This window comes from Gallinula chloropus, assembly GCF_964237585.1.
Source record: "Gallinula chloropus genome assembly, chromosome: 1".
Lineage (NCBI taxonomy): Eukaryota > Metazoa > Chordata > Aves > Gruiformes > Rallidae > Gallinula > Gallinula chloropus.
The window spans coordinates 52048904-52064766 of record NC_140085.1 but is presented as its reverse complement, the minus strand read 5'-3'; the positions used below and the strand labels follow the sequence as shown (position 1 = coordinate 52064766).

General features: G+C 48.6%; 1 protein-coding gene across 1 annotated transcript in view; it reads left to right on the top strand.

The window, feature by feature from the left end:
* UTP20 (UTP20 small subunit processome component) overlaps window positions 1–15863 on the top strand; it is a gene marked incomplete at its 5' end in the record, with an annotated part of 67097 nt that overhangs the window by 47688 nt on the left and 3546 nt on the right. The window contains 15 exons of the mRNA XM_084274703.1: window positions 246–413; window positions 1073–1239; window positions 2194–2335; window positions 2628–2744; window positions 3415–3585; window positions 4348–4476; window positions 5217–5327; window positions 6094–6173; window positions 7258–7327; window positions 8835–9017; window positions 9968–10099; window positions 11440–11572; window positions 12717–12913; window positions 14099–14170; window positions 15492–15764. Of these exons, the coding sequence (XP_084130829.1) occupies window positions 246–413; window positions 1073–1239; window positions 2194–2335; window positions 2628–2744; window positions 3415–3585; window positions 4348–4476; window positions 5217–5327; window positions 6094–6173; window positions 7258–7327; window positions 8835–9017; window positions 9968–10099; window positions 11440–11572; window positions 12717–12913; window positions 14099–14170; window positions 15492–15764 (2145 nt within the window). The remainder of the gene's footprint in view (window positions 1–245; window positions 414–1072; window positions 1240–2193; window positions 2336–2627; window positions 2745–3414; window positions 3586–4347; window positions 4477–5216; window positions 5328–6093; window positions 6174–7257; window positions 7328–8834; window positions 9018–9967; window positions 10100–11439; window positions 11573–12716; window positions 12914–14098; window positions 14171–15491; window positions 15765–15863) is intronic.

Sequence of the window (15863 nt, the reverse complement as noted above, 5' to 3'; positions counted from 1 at the left end):
AATTTGACTGCAGTCCCACTCCTTGTATCAGCACCACAGAGGGGTGTGAGAACAGTGTCCTCATGTGGTGTGCTCAGACTGGGGTGTTTTATGTTGACAGAGAAGAGGTAGACATGATATGTGGGAAACATGGAGAATTGTGTGTTTTGTGAGTGGGGAAAAATAATAGTGTTATATTGCTACTGGAGGAATCTGGCTCTGCTTTTCTGCTCCTCTCATTCACTTCTCTTGCCTGATTTCCAAAGATTTTCAACCAGGAGTTGTTTGGGAATGTAGCTGAAGAGAAAGAAGTGAAGGGAATTGTCTCCAAGGTCATGGAAGCACGCAAGAGCAAGAGTTACGATTCTTATGAAATTCTTGGAAAGTTCATAGGGAAGAGCCAGGTGACAAAACTTATTCTGCCACTGAAAGAGGTAAGAGAAGTCAGCCAGAGTCTGTCTTAACTCTGAGCATTCTCAATTTGTGTGGTCTAAAAGAAATTCTAGAGCCTCCAGGTTGCTACTGTGAAATTATCTATATAATCCTGCTTTGGCTTCCCGGTTTTCTTTTGGAAAGCAGCATGCACCCAGCTCATAAAATGAGACTTTACTATTGATGTCCAGGGAAGGGAATGGTGGTCTAGGAAGCTTTCAACCCCTGCTAGAGAGGAAGCATCCTACTATGAATTGTCCACTCCTCCCTCAGCCAGCTCTTGCTTCCTTTCTGGTTTCGTCTCTTGGCCATGAAGGAAGGGTCACCAAAATGTATTCAGGGTCTGCCCATGTACAATAATTGCCTTTTTTCAGGGATTTAATTTTTCAAGTAGAGTGTATGGTCATGCAGAAATGGAGCCCTGGCTTTCTTATGAGCTCTAGAGTGTTCTGGTGGCAGTGATTCAATGACTGGAGGCTGAGAAGAGGCTGGGGAGAAAGGGAGGGATGTTGGGTCAGAGCTGGGGTGATAGGATGCTGTTCGTGTAGTGAGCTGGGGACGCAAGGCAGCCTGTGGTGAGGAATTGCTCTAGCTTTTTCCATGTTTTTTGTATCTTTGCCCTCATGTTGCCCTCCTGACGCTCATGGTTGTGCCTTTGCAGGTTCTAGAGACCACCAACAGCTTGAAGATAGTCCGGAAGGTGCATGAGGCACTGCGTCACATCATGACAGGGCTGATCTTCAATTCAGACATGGATGCAGAAGCCCTCCTCCTCCTCAGTCATGGTCTCATCAGTGAAAACTTGCCTCTGCTCACTGAGAAGACCAAGTGAGTTCCAGGATGTTATCCAGATGGTCTGTTACCAGTTAGGAGGTTTGCTTGCAGAAATGGCAACCACATGTATGAGGGCTTCCTTGCTTTCATTTGCCTTTTTGTTTTCAATGCAAGCAAATTAGTTGGCCAGTCAGAGGGCAAGGAGAAAGCTTGGAAATGGGAGTGAGCACTTGCTGAACTCAGGGTCTCTTCTCTACTCCTGTAAGCGCACAGGGCCTTCAGCAAGGCTTTTTCACCATCTGATAAGCTGAAACGTTTATTTGGCTGTTCAGATGAAGGGATGAGGGACAGTATCTAGAACCAAGCTACAAACTGCCAGATAAGAGATGTTTGGGATCCTGGGCATTTTCATGGGTCAGGAACAAGAGAATTTGTGGGCTGTCGCTTTGTCACTTCAGTGCTGGTGCAGAGGTCAGGGAGGACCATCAGAGTTCCTCTCTGTCTGCTGGTGTCACTGCTCAGAGCTGGGGCTGGGTCTCTTGCATTTCCTGTGGTGTGTAGGCCGGCTTGCTCTAGGATCTGCTGGCTGTTTGCAGACTGCTTGGAGCAGTTTTTTATAAGCCATCAGAAACTGAAGTGAGTACCAGTAAATGAAGTACAGGGGACAGTGTCAGGAGGTCTCTTTGCTTGAAGGATCTACTGAGGTTGTTCAGTCCTCTGAGAAGAAAGAGTGGGGATGTTATGCAAATCAGAGTGCATTTGTTACCTTTGTAACGGTGATATTATTCTGAAGTCTGAGTCTCCTGTCTGTCATCTGAAGTCTGAGAGTCCTGTCTGTCCTGCTGCTCTCCAGTTAATTTTATTTCATTGTCTTCTAGCTGTGACTTGCTCTTGCTTGTTGTGTGGTAGCAGCTGAGCACAGTCCAGCTCTCTTCCCTCCCAACAGCCAGCTTATTGTGGAGGGTGTTGAGATCTGAATACTCTCCTTTGCCATACACTGTTTTTCAGAAAAACAGTTGCCCCTCCTCCGGATCCTCGGCTGCAACCAGAGAGCTGCCTGCTGCTCCAGCCCACTCCCACCAGAGGAGGGCAGAAAGCACGTGTCAGCAGCAGGACTAACACCTATATCTTGGTTGATTCAGGACTTCGGGTAGGAATTTCCTCAGATACAAAGCTTTGCATCAAAATCTGTGTTAAGAGTATTCAAAGAGAGGTATGGGGGATATATTGTGGTAATAACACAGCCACCTGCCTTGGTTTTTTGCATGTGGAACTCCAGTGGTACCTCTTAGAGAGCTTTTAAGAGTGCTCAGCCTGTTGCAGATACTTGGGTGGGATATGACATAGATTCTACTATAACTTGAAACAGTGTAGGACCTCACTTGACTGATTAGAGTCCCAGCTTGCCTTTGAAATGAAATGTCTTGTCCTTTCTACACCAGCTCCTGCACATGAGCCTGAAGAGGTCCAAAGTAAATTCTTCTGAGGAGCATGTTTTGGAAATGTTAGACCCTTTTGTTCAGCTGCTTATAGACTGCCTGAAGTCTGTGGATGTCAAGGTACAGTTCTGAGCTGGGGTCTGTCTGGGTTGTGACTGATGGGAGGGCTGAATGTTCTGCCCTTAGTGCTGCAAGTTCAAGTATGGACAAGTTCTCCTGGAGCACATTCATACAAGGACTTTGCGGTTTTCATAGGCCATCTGTGAGGAGGTTGATGAGGCCCCATGGTTGCTGGGATGGTGGTATTGTCACAACTGTGGTTTCTTTTGATCCAACTCTTAAGAATCCCAGCACCATAGGCAGCCTCCTTTTTGGGCGGCTTTGGGTTTGAGTGAGCCTAGGAGGGAATCTGTTAAACCTTGAGTTTCCCAGGAATGGAAGGCATGCCTTATACCTGGAGCAGGGCTTTCAGGTGACCTGGGTTTTTGGCAGAGCAACTTCTGTGCCTTGAAGGCACCTCTGCTTCAGAAAGAGTTCTTGCCATCTGCTGAATCACCGTTGCACTAATGTCTTTACCTAGTAAAATCGAAGTTATAGAATTAGGGATTAGAACTGAAAGCCTTTGTATTACATATGAATGGTTTGAAAGGAGTTTGCTTTTTGGGTTTTTTTTATAGCTAATTGCCTTTCACCACAGTTGTGGATAGCCTAACCATGTCTGTAAGAGTGAGAAAAGTGTTCTCTTAGTGTCGCTGTACCCACCATGCTGTCTTTTGACTCTTTCTTACAGGTGATAACTGCTTCTCTGCAGTGCTTGGTGTGGATTTTGAAGTTTCCTTTGCCTTCTGTCAGTACAAACATGGAGCTACTGATCAAGCAGCTTTTCGTCTTGCTTAAAGAATTTGCCAAGACAGGAATAGCCAAAGGCCAGAATTTCCACCTGGTTGTGAGCTGTTTCAAAGTAGGTTGGACCCAGCTCTGCTCTTTCCTACTTTAGGATTAGCTTGGTAGAATGAGACTCTTCCAGCTGCAGATCCCTCCCCCAGCTGTCCCTGAAGAGGTAATCTGAAGGTTGTAAGGTAGCAAGGGAGATGTGGCCTTGATGATTCTTTCCCAAGTGCAAAATTAAGTAAATTTATCCCCAAAAAATGCAGTTTACATCTAGAGGTGTTTTTATAGAAGCATATTTGTCTTCTTTCCTCCTTACAATAGTATTTTGTTACCACCACATCTTTTGAGAGGTGTCAGTTTTGTGCTTCTTGCTTTTAACATGATTCATTGGGGTAAACCCGTGCAGCTGAAGTGAGGCAGAAGGAGGCAATTAATAGTAGTAATGACTGCTCTTTCCATGTGCAGTGTCTTCTTGAAGGTGCATTGCTGAATTCATTAAGCTTTATGATCATAAGGGACTGCTAGAGTAATTCACACTGAATGCCAATGTCAGACAGATATTCCTCTCTTCCTGGCTGTGTTCCTGCATCATGGTTCATGTCTGTCAGCGTCCCCCACTCATTTCAAGAACTAGTCTGAATTTGTATATTTGTATTTTCTTGTTTTCTGCCACAGAATTACAAGCTGAAAGCAAAATGTGATGAGAACGGCGTTAGCTGCCTTTTTCTGAGCAGCAGTTTGTCTGTGTAAGCCTCAGTGTTACAGACAGTGGGGCTGTGCTGTGTTCCCTGATGCTGTGTGCGTACTGAGAATGTGTCCTTTGGTTTTGCAGTGTGTAACAATACTCGTGAAGAATGCCAGGAGTCAGATAACCAGCAAGCAGCTCCAGGTGTTGCTTGGCTTTGCTGAAGAAGACATCTATGATTCCTCACGCCAAGCCACCGCCTTTGGCCTTCTCAAGGTGATTCTGGTGTAGGGGTTCTGTGAGCCCCTTAATGGCAGTGATTCTGCCTCCTGGTGAGAGGCTGTACCATCTCCTGTCAGGGGCTGGCTGCTGTTAAGGGTCTCAGTTATGGGGGCTGGTAATCATAGAATCATAGAATTGTAGGGGTTGGAAGGGACCTCAAGAGATCATCGGGTCCAACCCCCCTGCCAAAGCAGCTCCCTAGGACATATCACTCAGATAGGCGTCCAGACGGGTCTTGAATATCTCCAGAGATGGAGATTCCACCACCTCCCTGGGCAGCCTATTCCAGTGAATAGGAAGCAGCAAAGCTTTCCTGTTAGACTTATGGTCTCTGTTTACAGTTGTTTGGGAGGCTGTTTTATGCCTATGGGGATATCTTTGGGCCTGAAGGTGTTTTTGCTAAAGAATCAACATCCCTAATCATCAGATAAGGTATTTTGTGTCCTCCAAGAGAAACAGATACAGATTTGTAAATTACATTCATCTCTTTTTTTTTTTTCTCTTTTTCTTTTTTTCTTCTTTCTCTTTTTTTCCCCTTTTTTTCTTTTTTCTCCTCTTCTTTTTGCCCTTTTTGTCTTTTTTTCTATAAGTTGTTCTGGCTATGCTTGAAGATGTGAAAAAATCAGTGTTAGTGTACCACATGAGACTGATGTAGTCCCAGTCTATAACACTGCATCTTGGACTGTGCGAGCCAAGTGACATGACTCCAGCTGTGCTTTCATTTTTTTTTTTAGGCTATTTTATCCAGGAAGCTGATTGTCCCTGAAATTGATGATGTGCTGCAGAAGGTTGCCCAGCTGGCCATCACGGGCCAGAGCGAGCCAGTGCGAGTCCAGTGCAGGCAGGTAGGTAGAATGGAAAGTCTCTCATCTGACTTACACCAGTCTTAGAGGCTAAAGACTTCAGTGTGGCTGTCCCAGCTCTCACTGACACGTGCCTTAGACCTGCTGAACCTGTAACCCAGTTTCCCCTTCTTACTAAGCCTCATCTCCTTGTTACCTGGGCGACTTCAGTTCTTGTGACTGATGCACAGCAGAATCACAGACTGCTTGCTATGGTGTACCTTTGGAGAGCTAGCTGCTCAGCAGCAGTGATGTGGTCACTCCTTTGGAGGCTTTTAAAACTCTGTAACTAAGAGCCTTTCCCTCTTCTGAATCCCAGCAGAAGACAATTTGCCCCAAATCCATAATTCCTTCCCACTGCTTCATCCTCCCTTCCAAGTTAAAAGCAACCAAAAGGTAGAATTGGTTGCTTCATTCCAAGCATTGGGATACAAACACAGCAGGAGCTGTGTGTAACCAAGTAGTGCATTTCCATAGTTACAGGATGAATGTGGAAGGATGCAGAATCTCTCTTAACAGAAGCCTGTTCAAATCACAGTAGTGCTCTAATGACCAGTGTGGCAGTTGTCAAGCACCTGCAAATCCTGTTTCAGGCATGGAGCTTCAGAGCAGTTGTTGGTCTCTTCTATAACAGGAAATTTACCTATGCAGGAGAAAGTGGTGACTCTCACAGACCTGCTGCTACATCACTGCATTTTCCTCATAACCTTTTTACAAGTTTTCCTGAGTCTTTCTTGTAACTCCTCTCTGTGTTGTTCTTTCTTTCCAGATTTACTTAAAATATATTCTGGACTACCCCCTTGGTGACAAGCTGAAACCCAATCTGGAGTTCATGCTCGCGCAGCTGGAGTGAGTTTATATTCCCAACATCTCTGTCAGAACAGAACCTTGTTGCTTAAATATGACTTCAGTGGCTGTGTTGTGTGCCAGAGGAGGAGAGCATGGCTGAAGTCTTTATTTTCCTACCGCTCCCTTTTTCAGAGACAGGCTGTTGGATAAAGCAATTCCTCTTCCCTGTTTCACAGTATCTCTGTGTAAGCAAGGGTTCTGTTGTGTGCCTAGTGGTTAACCAGCCCTGCTGGTTGTAAACCAAGTGAACTGGAAAATCCAGAAAGAATAAGGGAAGGTTCATTTATACCACTGCTGTCCCACTGCAATGTCTCAATTGCAGTTGCAGGCACAGTTCAGATCAACTGCACCAGCTCAGCGGGAGCAGAGTGTGTGAGAAACCTCCTCCTGAGCACAGCCACTGCCTTGCTCAGGGTGACAGTAGTTTACCATGTTCCTCAACACCATCGCCCAAGTGCTGCTGTGCTGACTGGAGTTGTCTTTTTCGCCTGTTGGCATGTCTCTGTGCCCATTCTCTGGGAGGTGGAGTCTGCTGTCAGTGTTGCTTCTCTTCTCCAAATTGCAGAATCACAAGGTTGGAATAGACCTTTAAGATCATCAAGTCCAACCGTTTCCATCCAGTGCTAAACCATATCCCTAAGTACCTCATTTACCCTTTTTTTGAACACATCCAGGGTTGGTGACTCAACCACCTCCCTGGGCAGCCTGTTCCACATCCTGACAACTCTTTCAGTGAAGAACTTTTTCCTAACATCTAATCTGAACCCTGCCCTGGACAGCTTAGTGCCATTTCCCCTTGTCCTGTCACCTGGCTGAAGAGACCATCACCCACCTCTCTACAACCTCCCTTCAGGCAGTTGTAGGCAGTGATAAGGTCTCCCCTCAGCCTCCTCTTCTCCAGGCTAAACATCCCCAGCTCCCTCAGCTGCTCCTCATAAGATGTGCCCTCCTAAGTGTCAGACCAGGCAGCAGCCATAAAAAGATCCTTCTTAGTGTGTGTTTCTGGCATTGGTCATTCTTGCTAAGCTTTTAGCAGCTTTCTAGAGTATTAAGCCTACCCTGACTATTAACCATTTCCTCACAGGTACGAGTATGAAACTGGAAGGGAATCTGCGCTGGAGATGATTTCGTACCTCCTTGACATGTTCCCACAGGTAACAAGAACCTCTCAGTATTCCAAGCACCAAGCAGTTACTGTGGCTTGTGTTAGCAGCCTCTTCAGGGCAGTTTATTTTGGGAGCGCTTGGTAGTTCCTGTTATCTCTTATCATGAACAGAATGTTCGCTTATCTCCAGAGAACCTGGCTTTGCTCCAAAAGAGAAATGACATTCTGGAAAGTCTGCAGTAATTCTTTATCTAATGTGCACAGTCTGCAAGCAAAATAAAGCTCTGTCAGCTGGAGTTTGGATAAACTTGATGGTGATTTATGCCAGGAAGAAACACAAACCAGTTTAGGAAATGGGGTGTGAGTAGAAAGTGAAGTCTAGAGTTTCCTCACTGTGGGGTTTTTCCAGCATTCATGAGAGATGTTGTTGACCAAACTGGTATGTCATGTACCGTGTCTGGTTTGTTTGCCTGCCAGGAGAGGGAGGACTTCTCAGCAAGGTGGATCAAAATGAGGGCTAAAAAATAACCATGCTTGTACGCAGGATACAACACATGCAGAATGCTAAACAGCCTTAAACCTCTGCAGCTGGAGCTTGACTGAGTATTCAGGAGCCCAAGAGAAGTGCAAGCAAGAATTTGAGAGGAAGGAAGAGAAATTCTGTGCAGTAAGCTGTGCTTCACCACCACCTGATTAGATTTAGTTATCTCTACGTTGTTCCTGGCAACTCAGTAAAGTAGCAAAGAGCTACTATCTCTAAGAGAAGGGCCGTTGGGCTGATCGCTGCAGTGCTGAGAGACTTAAACCTCTTTCAGCAAGAGCTGGGCATGAAAATGCCCTTGATGGTTTGACACATTCTCGTCCCTGGGACGTGTTTCCAAGTCAGAGCATTGCTGGGGCTGCTGTACACTCTGTGTGCGCTCAGCAGCGGGATCAGGCCGTCCTGGCAGTTCTCCTGCTCTGACACCGACCCTGCTCAGGGCTGACCTTGTTCCTGTATGCCATGCAACAAATACCCCTCTTTTCCCCTTTGAATGCCAGAAGCTCCTCTGGGCTCCTCACCATAAGAAGGACTCTGATGTCCTCGAATGAGTCCAGAGAAGGACAACCAGGCTGGTGAAGGGGCTGGAGGGCAAATCATATGAGGAGTGGCTGAGGGAGCTGGGGCTGTTTAGCTTGGAGAAGAGGAGGCTGAGGAGAGACCTTATCACCACCTACAACTACCTGAAGGGAGGTTGTAGAGAGGTGGGCAATGGTCTCTTCAGCCAGGTAACCGGTGATAGGACAAGGGGAAATGGCACTAAGCTGTCCAGGGCAGGTTTAGATTGGACATTAGAAAAAAAATTTTTACTGAAAGAGTTGTCAGGGCCTGGAACAGGCTGTCCAGGGAGGAGGTTAAGTCACCTTCCCTGGGTGTGTTTAAAAAAGGGTAGATGTGGTACTTAGGGATATGGTTTAGCTTAGGATGGGATTGGTTGAACTTGATGATCTTCAAAGATCTTTTCCAACCTTGTGATTCTGTGATATGCAGTTGGCTAATGGTTGTTTCTTTCTAGGATCTCCTCCACAAGTACTGCGGGCTGTTTTTCCTCTCTCTGTGTATGATGATGATAAATGATGACTCTGCTAAATGCAAAAAGATGGCAGCTTTGACATGTAAATCTCTGCTTGGCAAGATAAACAACGAGAAACAAGATCTGATGTTTTCACTGGTCACGCAGTGGTTTCACAGCAAGAAGGTATTCTTTGGTCTTTTTCCCTGACCAGGCCTGGAGTCTGTTTTGGGGGCTGAGTAAGATTAAGGCAAGGGAGAGATTGCTAATACCAGGTCTAATGGAGTGGTGGGTTCAGTTATGCCTGACTTAAGAGTTTTAGGAAAGGAGTATAAGCAAGATTCAGCTTAGAATAAAAGCTCTTTAGAGCTGTGCTGAGCACCATAGCTCTTGCTGGTAAGAGGAGGAAGGAATTTTATAGCTTCATATAACTGCACAGACATGGAGACTTGCTGCCACTGTAGGCCAGCCTACAGACTTCCCAGCTGCATTGTGCTCGTTTATAACAGGTGCTCTTTTGGGTCTGGTATTTCACCCAGTATAGGCTTTGCTCAGGTTAAAGGTTTGAGAAAAGTCCTTAAAGCTCTTCTGATCCCAGTAATTGGCTTTTCACGCTGTCTTTGGCTCAGACTTGCTTCAGTCATTCAGTTGTTGCCGGTAGCCAGAGGGTGGCAAACCTGGTCCTTCAGACCTCCCGTGTCGATCTGGGTACCCGGGGGTTTAGTCAAGCAGGAGTCAAACAGGCCTCAGGTTCAGTCCCTCTGGCCTAGCAGAGTGCGTGTCCTTCCATGCTTCCTCCTCTTCATCCCTCACATCTTCAGCTCTGGCTTCACAGCCATGAGCTGCCTGTTGCACTGTGAAGAATCAGCACAGAGTAGGCCCCGGAGCTCTGCAGCTGGGATCTGGGCTGGAAAAGGCCCTTCCACATTCAGTCTGAGGGTGTGTTTCCAGAAACATCTTGCGCTGCCAGGCGCTTTTCCCCTCTAGCTGGCAGCGGCTCCCTTTTCAGTAGCACCCTGAAAATCATTTTCTCTGAAGGTGCAAAAGGCTCGGGGTTGCTGCCTGCTCCTGCACGTGGGAGCTGCAGGAGTGAATTACCAGGAGGTAACAAGGGGTGTTGTTCTTTCTGTCGGCAGAGCTCGCACAGGAGGCTGGCTGCCCAGGCCTGCGGGTTGTTTGTTGAAGTGGAGGGAGTAATGTTTGAACGGCGGCTGGAAGCTGTCCTCACCCTGATTGAAAAGGAAATCAACCCGGCCAGGTTTGAAGATGTAAGTGAATCTTCTCATGTGTGTGAGGCTTGGGGAAGGAGAATTAAGAAAGTGGAAGAAGGGAGGAAGTGTGGGAGAGCTCTACCAGTTGGACCTGCTGTTTGGGAGTGAGGCAAGACACAAAACATGCACATTTATTCTGAAGGGAACCTCACTGACCTAGAACCATGGGTTTTTTGTCAGTAAGCCTGTACTTGATGCCATGTGTCACAGCACAAGGGTCAGAGGAACTGCAAAGCCACATGGCCTGAGCCCTGCAGCGATACTGTGTGACCAGCAGTGGAAGGCCAGGAGAGCATCATCGCCTGTGACTCTCTGCTTTATTCAGTGCTATCTGCAGCTTTGCCTTTCAAAGGAGTTCACTTCCTGTGCTTCAGACCATGGTTTTGTTTCATGGAAAATCTTTGTAGTGCGCATGATTCACTCAGAATAAAACTGAGAGAGGGCAAATTTAGATCAGATGTTAGGAAGAAATCCTTCCCTGTGAGGGTGGTGGAAGCACTGGCCCAGGTTGCCGAGAGAAGCTGTGGCTGCCCCCTTCCTGGCAGTGTTCAAGGCCAAGTTGGATGGGGCTTTGGGCAGCCTTCTCTAGTCAGGGGTGTCCCTGCCCATGGCAGGGGGCTGGACCCAAACCAGTCTGTGAATAATAAGGCTGCCTCAGGTCCTGCTTGGCATGTGTTAATCCCAAATGCATCCCATCACTCCCATCTGCAGAGGGGCCACGTACATTACTGCTGTGCAAGGGCAATGTGCTGAACAAGAGAGAACCATGTCAGGGTATGTAAAATGGCAGGAGATGAAAATAAAATACCTGCAGTGAGGAGAAGCTCAGTGTAATCGCTCCCTGTGCTGTGACATGCAGGTAAAGCGCTGCCTGGTTACATCAAGCCAGCTGGTGACTGCAGGCAGGCTGAGGACCTGGAGTGGATTTAGTAAAACACTGTGCACACAGAGTTGTCATAACAACATGGGGCTTCCCATGTGACACAGGCAAATCTGAGCTCAGCCTGGCTCTAAGAACGAGGATCAAACGTGCACCACTACATGTAGAGACAAAAGTTGTGCACACTGTATGTGTAATTGTTTGTGTTTCAGAACCTAAGAGGCTGTTACGGTAACGCCTGTCTAAAACCCAAGAATAATTGTAGTCATAAACTCCTGCAGTCATTCAGTCTCCAGAGGAAATACTTCAGCAGAGCTGCTTCTCTTCTTTTGGGAATTGGGTACAAGTCAGCCTTCTGTTTCTTTGCAGGGTTGGTCTGAACTTCTGTCTCGTAGGGTAAATGGGCACTGTCTTTAGGTGCTCACAAGCGTCTTTCTTGACTTTCTGATTTTATTAGATGACTGAAGAGGAGGAGGAGAAAGCTGCAGACAGGCTGCTGTTCAGCTTTCTTGTGCTGGTAACAAAGCTCATCACGGAGTGCAACTTGATTCAGTTAACCAAGAGCCGTGACGTTATGAGCAGTATCTGGGGTGAGTATCAAAGAGCTGCAACGGCTGTGGTGCAGGGAGGGTACCTCCTGTGCCACGCAGCCTTCCACACCCTAACAGAAACGACTGAACTTTGTTGTACAAGACCTACATGCTGCAGAATGAACGTGGCAGTTACTGGGCAGTGGAAGAGAAGATGTTAATGGAAAGGGTTGCGTAGTTGAGGAGAACAACACACCCTCTGTCTCAATTGCTGGGAGGTATTTTCTGTTATCCCAAGGGCATATAATTGTGAACTATTGCATGTTTGACCATAATTACATCCTCTTGGATTGAAACATTCAGTTCTCCTGGGACAACGGAATTTTCTTGGTGAGATCATGCATAGCAGCCAGCAGGCGATGTCACATGGCAGTAGTGCTGTAAATACTGTGTGGCTGCCAGGATGTTAAGGCCTAGAGCTCATTTGATTCAAGTGATTTTCCTAGGACTGAGATTGTACAATGTCAGGCTGGCTCGTCGGCATTTTGTTGCTTTGTTTTTAATTGCTTCATTAGCTGAAATCAGAAGGCCTGGGTGTGGCTTGCTAATGTCTTCAGAGAGTTCAGCCTGCCACGTGCCTTCAGTGAGATAGGAGACAGTCCTTGTAAATCCTGGATTGCATGGGGATGTGCAGCTTGGTCAGGGTCAAGACAAGAGAGCGGGTCTCTCCTCTGAAGCATCCGCAACCCTCCATCCAGGGGTTCAACCTGACCATCTGCAGCAGTGCCCCAAGTCTCACAGCAGCCAGTCCCCAGGTATCATGGGCAGGTAAGCTGTGGCACCGAGTCCCAGAGAGGAATCTTGTAAGCCAGGATTGGAGCAAGCGTCTTTTTGTGACATGCCCACTTTTCCTGTCCTGTTGCCATTGGTTTCCAGCACTGGCTCCATCTGTGGATGTCTGGAAGTAAATTCATGGGTGCCTGGTCACCATGGGGACATTTGGCTGCCTGTGACATTTTGCCACTCTCTGCTTTGGCTGGATAGAGTTGCAAGGAAGTCTTTGATTATGTTCTGAGCAGATGGGCACGGTTCATTCTCTTCCCCTTTTTATTGTAGCATGTGCTGTTGTAATTCTCAGAGGGACCTGGTGGTGGTTCTCTCACTGGACCAGCTCTTGTACTGAAGGAGGTTTTGTTTCTCCTAGGTCATGTCCAGTCTCACCTGTGGTATCCTCACAGCTGGGTCTGGTTAACAGCTACTGAGATCTTTGGCTTGCTGTTTGCATCTAACAAGCCAGAAGACCTTGTCAACATGTGGAGGGAAAGAAAGGCACGAAAGAGGAAGAAGACACCAGAGCTGTGTGTGTCCACAGTCTTCTTGACTGCTGAACTGGACAGAAAGGTAACAGTAAAATCATAGAATCTCAGACTGGTTTGGGTTGGAAGGGACCTCAAAATCCAACCCCCTGCCATGGGCAGGAACACCCTCCCCTAGCCCAAGTTGCCCAAAGCCCCATCCAGCCTGGCCTTGCATAAAGACACTTCAGATGGGCCCCCAGTGAAGCTGACTGTCTGTCTGGAGTGGCTGGAACTCCTTTGTGCTGCGCTTCAGGTGCTCTCCTGCTGACCTGGGATTCTTTTACAGGCTCTGGGCATCTGTTGCTGGCACTGGCAACAGCCTGGTAGGGCTGGGATGAATTGAAGTTCTTCTCCCCTGACAACCTTAGTTCAAAGCCCTCTTCACCAGGTCAGCAAGCCTGGAGAAGAAGAGGCTGAGGGGAGACCTCATCACGGTCTGTGGCTTCCTGACAAGGGGGAGCGAAGGGGCAGGCGCTGATCTCTTCTCTTTGGTGACCAGCAATAGAACCCAAGGGAATGGTGTGAAGCTGCAACAGGGGAGGTTTAGACTGGGTATCAGGAAGAGGTGCTTTGCTGAGAGGGGGGTCAGGCATTGGCACAGGCTCCCCAGGGAAGTGGTCACAGCACTGAGCTTGACTGAGCGCAGGAGGCGCCTGGACGATGCGCTCAGTCCCATGCTCTGACTTGGCTGGCCCTGTGTGGAGCCAGGAGTTGGACTTGATGATCCTTATGGGTCCCTTCCAGCTCAGGATATTCTATGGTTCTGTGCTCTTCCCCTTCTCTGCCAGGCAGACCCCATCAGTCCCCCGTAGAGCAGGTTTCTCAAAACCAGTGCCACGTGGTCTGTGCAGCCGAACCCCTGGCTGTGGCACCAGCCCTGTCACTGTTTGTCTGTATCCCCTGCACATGCCCATCCCTCACCAGGACATAGAACCAGTGTTACAGTTCAGCAGGGACACTTCTCTTTCCATGGCTTGGCTGCAGCCTAATTCTGATCACGTAAAGCATTTGAGGAGGTGTCTGTGCTGCTGGGAGAGGTCTTCTCTGGGGTCATTCTCAGCAGCACCAAGGTTCCCCTCTGGGCTACAAGATGCAGACAGAAGCTGTGCTGAGCCAATCCCTCAGCCTCCTCTGGGAACCACCTTTGGTTACTGAAAAATGCTGCTTTGATTTTGGCTCCTGGCTCCCTTTCATGGCATGATTCCCTTCTCCTCTTTCCTCCCTCCAGATGAAGGAGCTCGCATTTGCGTTCTGCCATCAGCTGCAGTCCAAGTTCCTGGACCTGTCTCTTGGAGAGCAGGTATGTGTGGGAGCAGGGGCAGGTCTGGGGCTGAAGGAGGGCACAGAGCAGGCCCTGGTCCCTGTGAGGGGGCGTCAGGTCCTGGTCAGGACCGAAATGCTCCTGGCTGGTGGTGCCTTAGGGCAAATACCCTCAGCACAGAGCAGCTGGCCCTGCACTCTGTATCTGAGGAGGTGTGTGGCTTCAGGGGGTGCCAGAAAAGTTCCCCTTGTGGTGTCAGCCTACTGGAAGGGCTGAGGGCTGGTCAGGACAGAAGGAGAAGGCACCAGGCAGGGCGTCAGAGAGTTTGGCTCTGCAGCCGGGACTGGAGCAGGTTGGGCAGCTGCATCACAGATTGATGGAGTTGTAGGGGTTGGAAAGGGACCTCCAGAGATCATTGAGTCCAAGTTCCCTGACAGCCTGTCCCAGGGCTCTGTCTCCCTCACCATGAAAAAGTTCTTCCTCATATTGGTGCGGAACTTCTTGTGCTCCAACTTGCAGCCATTGCCCCTTGTCATGTCCCCACAGACCACTGAAAAGGGGCTGGCCATTTCCCCCTGTGTCCCCCACTTGAAATATTTATAAACATTGATCAGATCCCCTCCCAGTCTTCTTTTCTCAAGGCTGAACAGCCCCAGTTCGCTCAGCCTTTCCTTGTAGGGGAGATGGTCCAGGCCCTTATTCCTCTTTGTAGCCCTTCTCTGGACTCTCTCCAGGAGATCCCTGTCTTTTTTATACCAGGGAGCCCAGAACTGGACACAATACTCCAGGTGGGGCCTGACTAGGGCAGAGTAGAGGGGGAGGATCACCTCCTTTGACCTGCTGGCCACCGTCCTTTTAATGCACCCCAGGATCCCACTGCCCTTCTTGGCCACCAGGGCACACTGCTGGCTCATAGATCCTGGAGCAGGGATGCAGATCTCTGGCACTAGTTCCCTGCAGCTGCATTGAAGCCCTGGCTGTTTGCTGGGGGACCTTGGTCCACCTTGGTGCTGTTGCTTGAAGGTCTGACTCCACTGTGAACCTGGTCAGAGTTTTTTCTTTGTGAGGAGTCAGGAGGTGCCGGGGTGGAGAGGACAGAAGGAGCATTCCTGCCTCAGGAAGTGCTGGAGCCCAAAGGCACAATAGCTCATGGGAGAAGACTCTCCCAAACCACAGGAAGATAGTGAGGTGAACCTTGCTGTTAGGAGCAGCACGCTCTGTCACAGGGCTCAGAGGCAGTGAGTGGGTGAAGCCCTGGGTTGGCAGGTTCCTCTCTCCCATCTAGCCTTGGCTCGCACATGCCCTGGTGCTGGCGGTGAGGGGACCCTCAGTGACTGGCTGTTCTGTTTTCACCCTTCAGGTTATAAAGAATTTGCTTTTCGTGGCCAAAGTTGTTTACTTGATGGCTCCTCCCTTGGAAGAAGGTCAAGAGGCCAAAGAAGAACTTGGCTGTGAAATGCAAGAGCAGAAGGCCTCGGAAGATGAGGAAGAGAGAGACATTTCTGCTGAAGGAGAGGGAGAAGGAGGGGACACAGAAGAGAAGGGCCAGCCAGCCACGTTGCTGTGGCTGATGAAGAAGCTCTGTCTGATGGCAAAGCGAGAAGCAGCCTATTCACCCAAGGTCCCTCTGAAGGTAAGAACAGGGCTAGCCCAGCCGCTTCAGATGCGGCGGGTGCTGGCTGGCACAGCAGAGTGGTGCTCTGGCTCTTTGCTTCCAGGGGATCAGATGCAG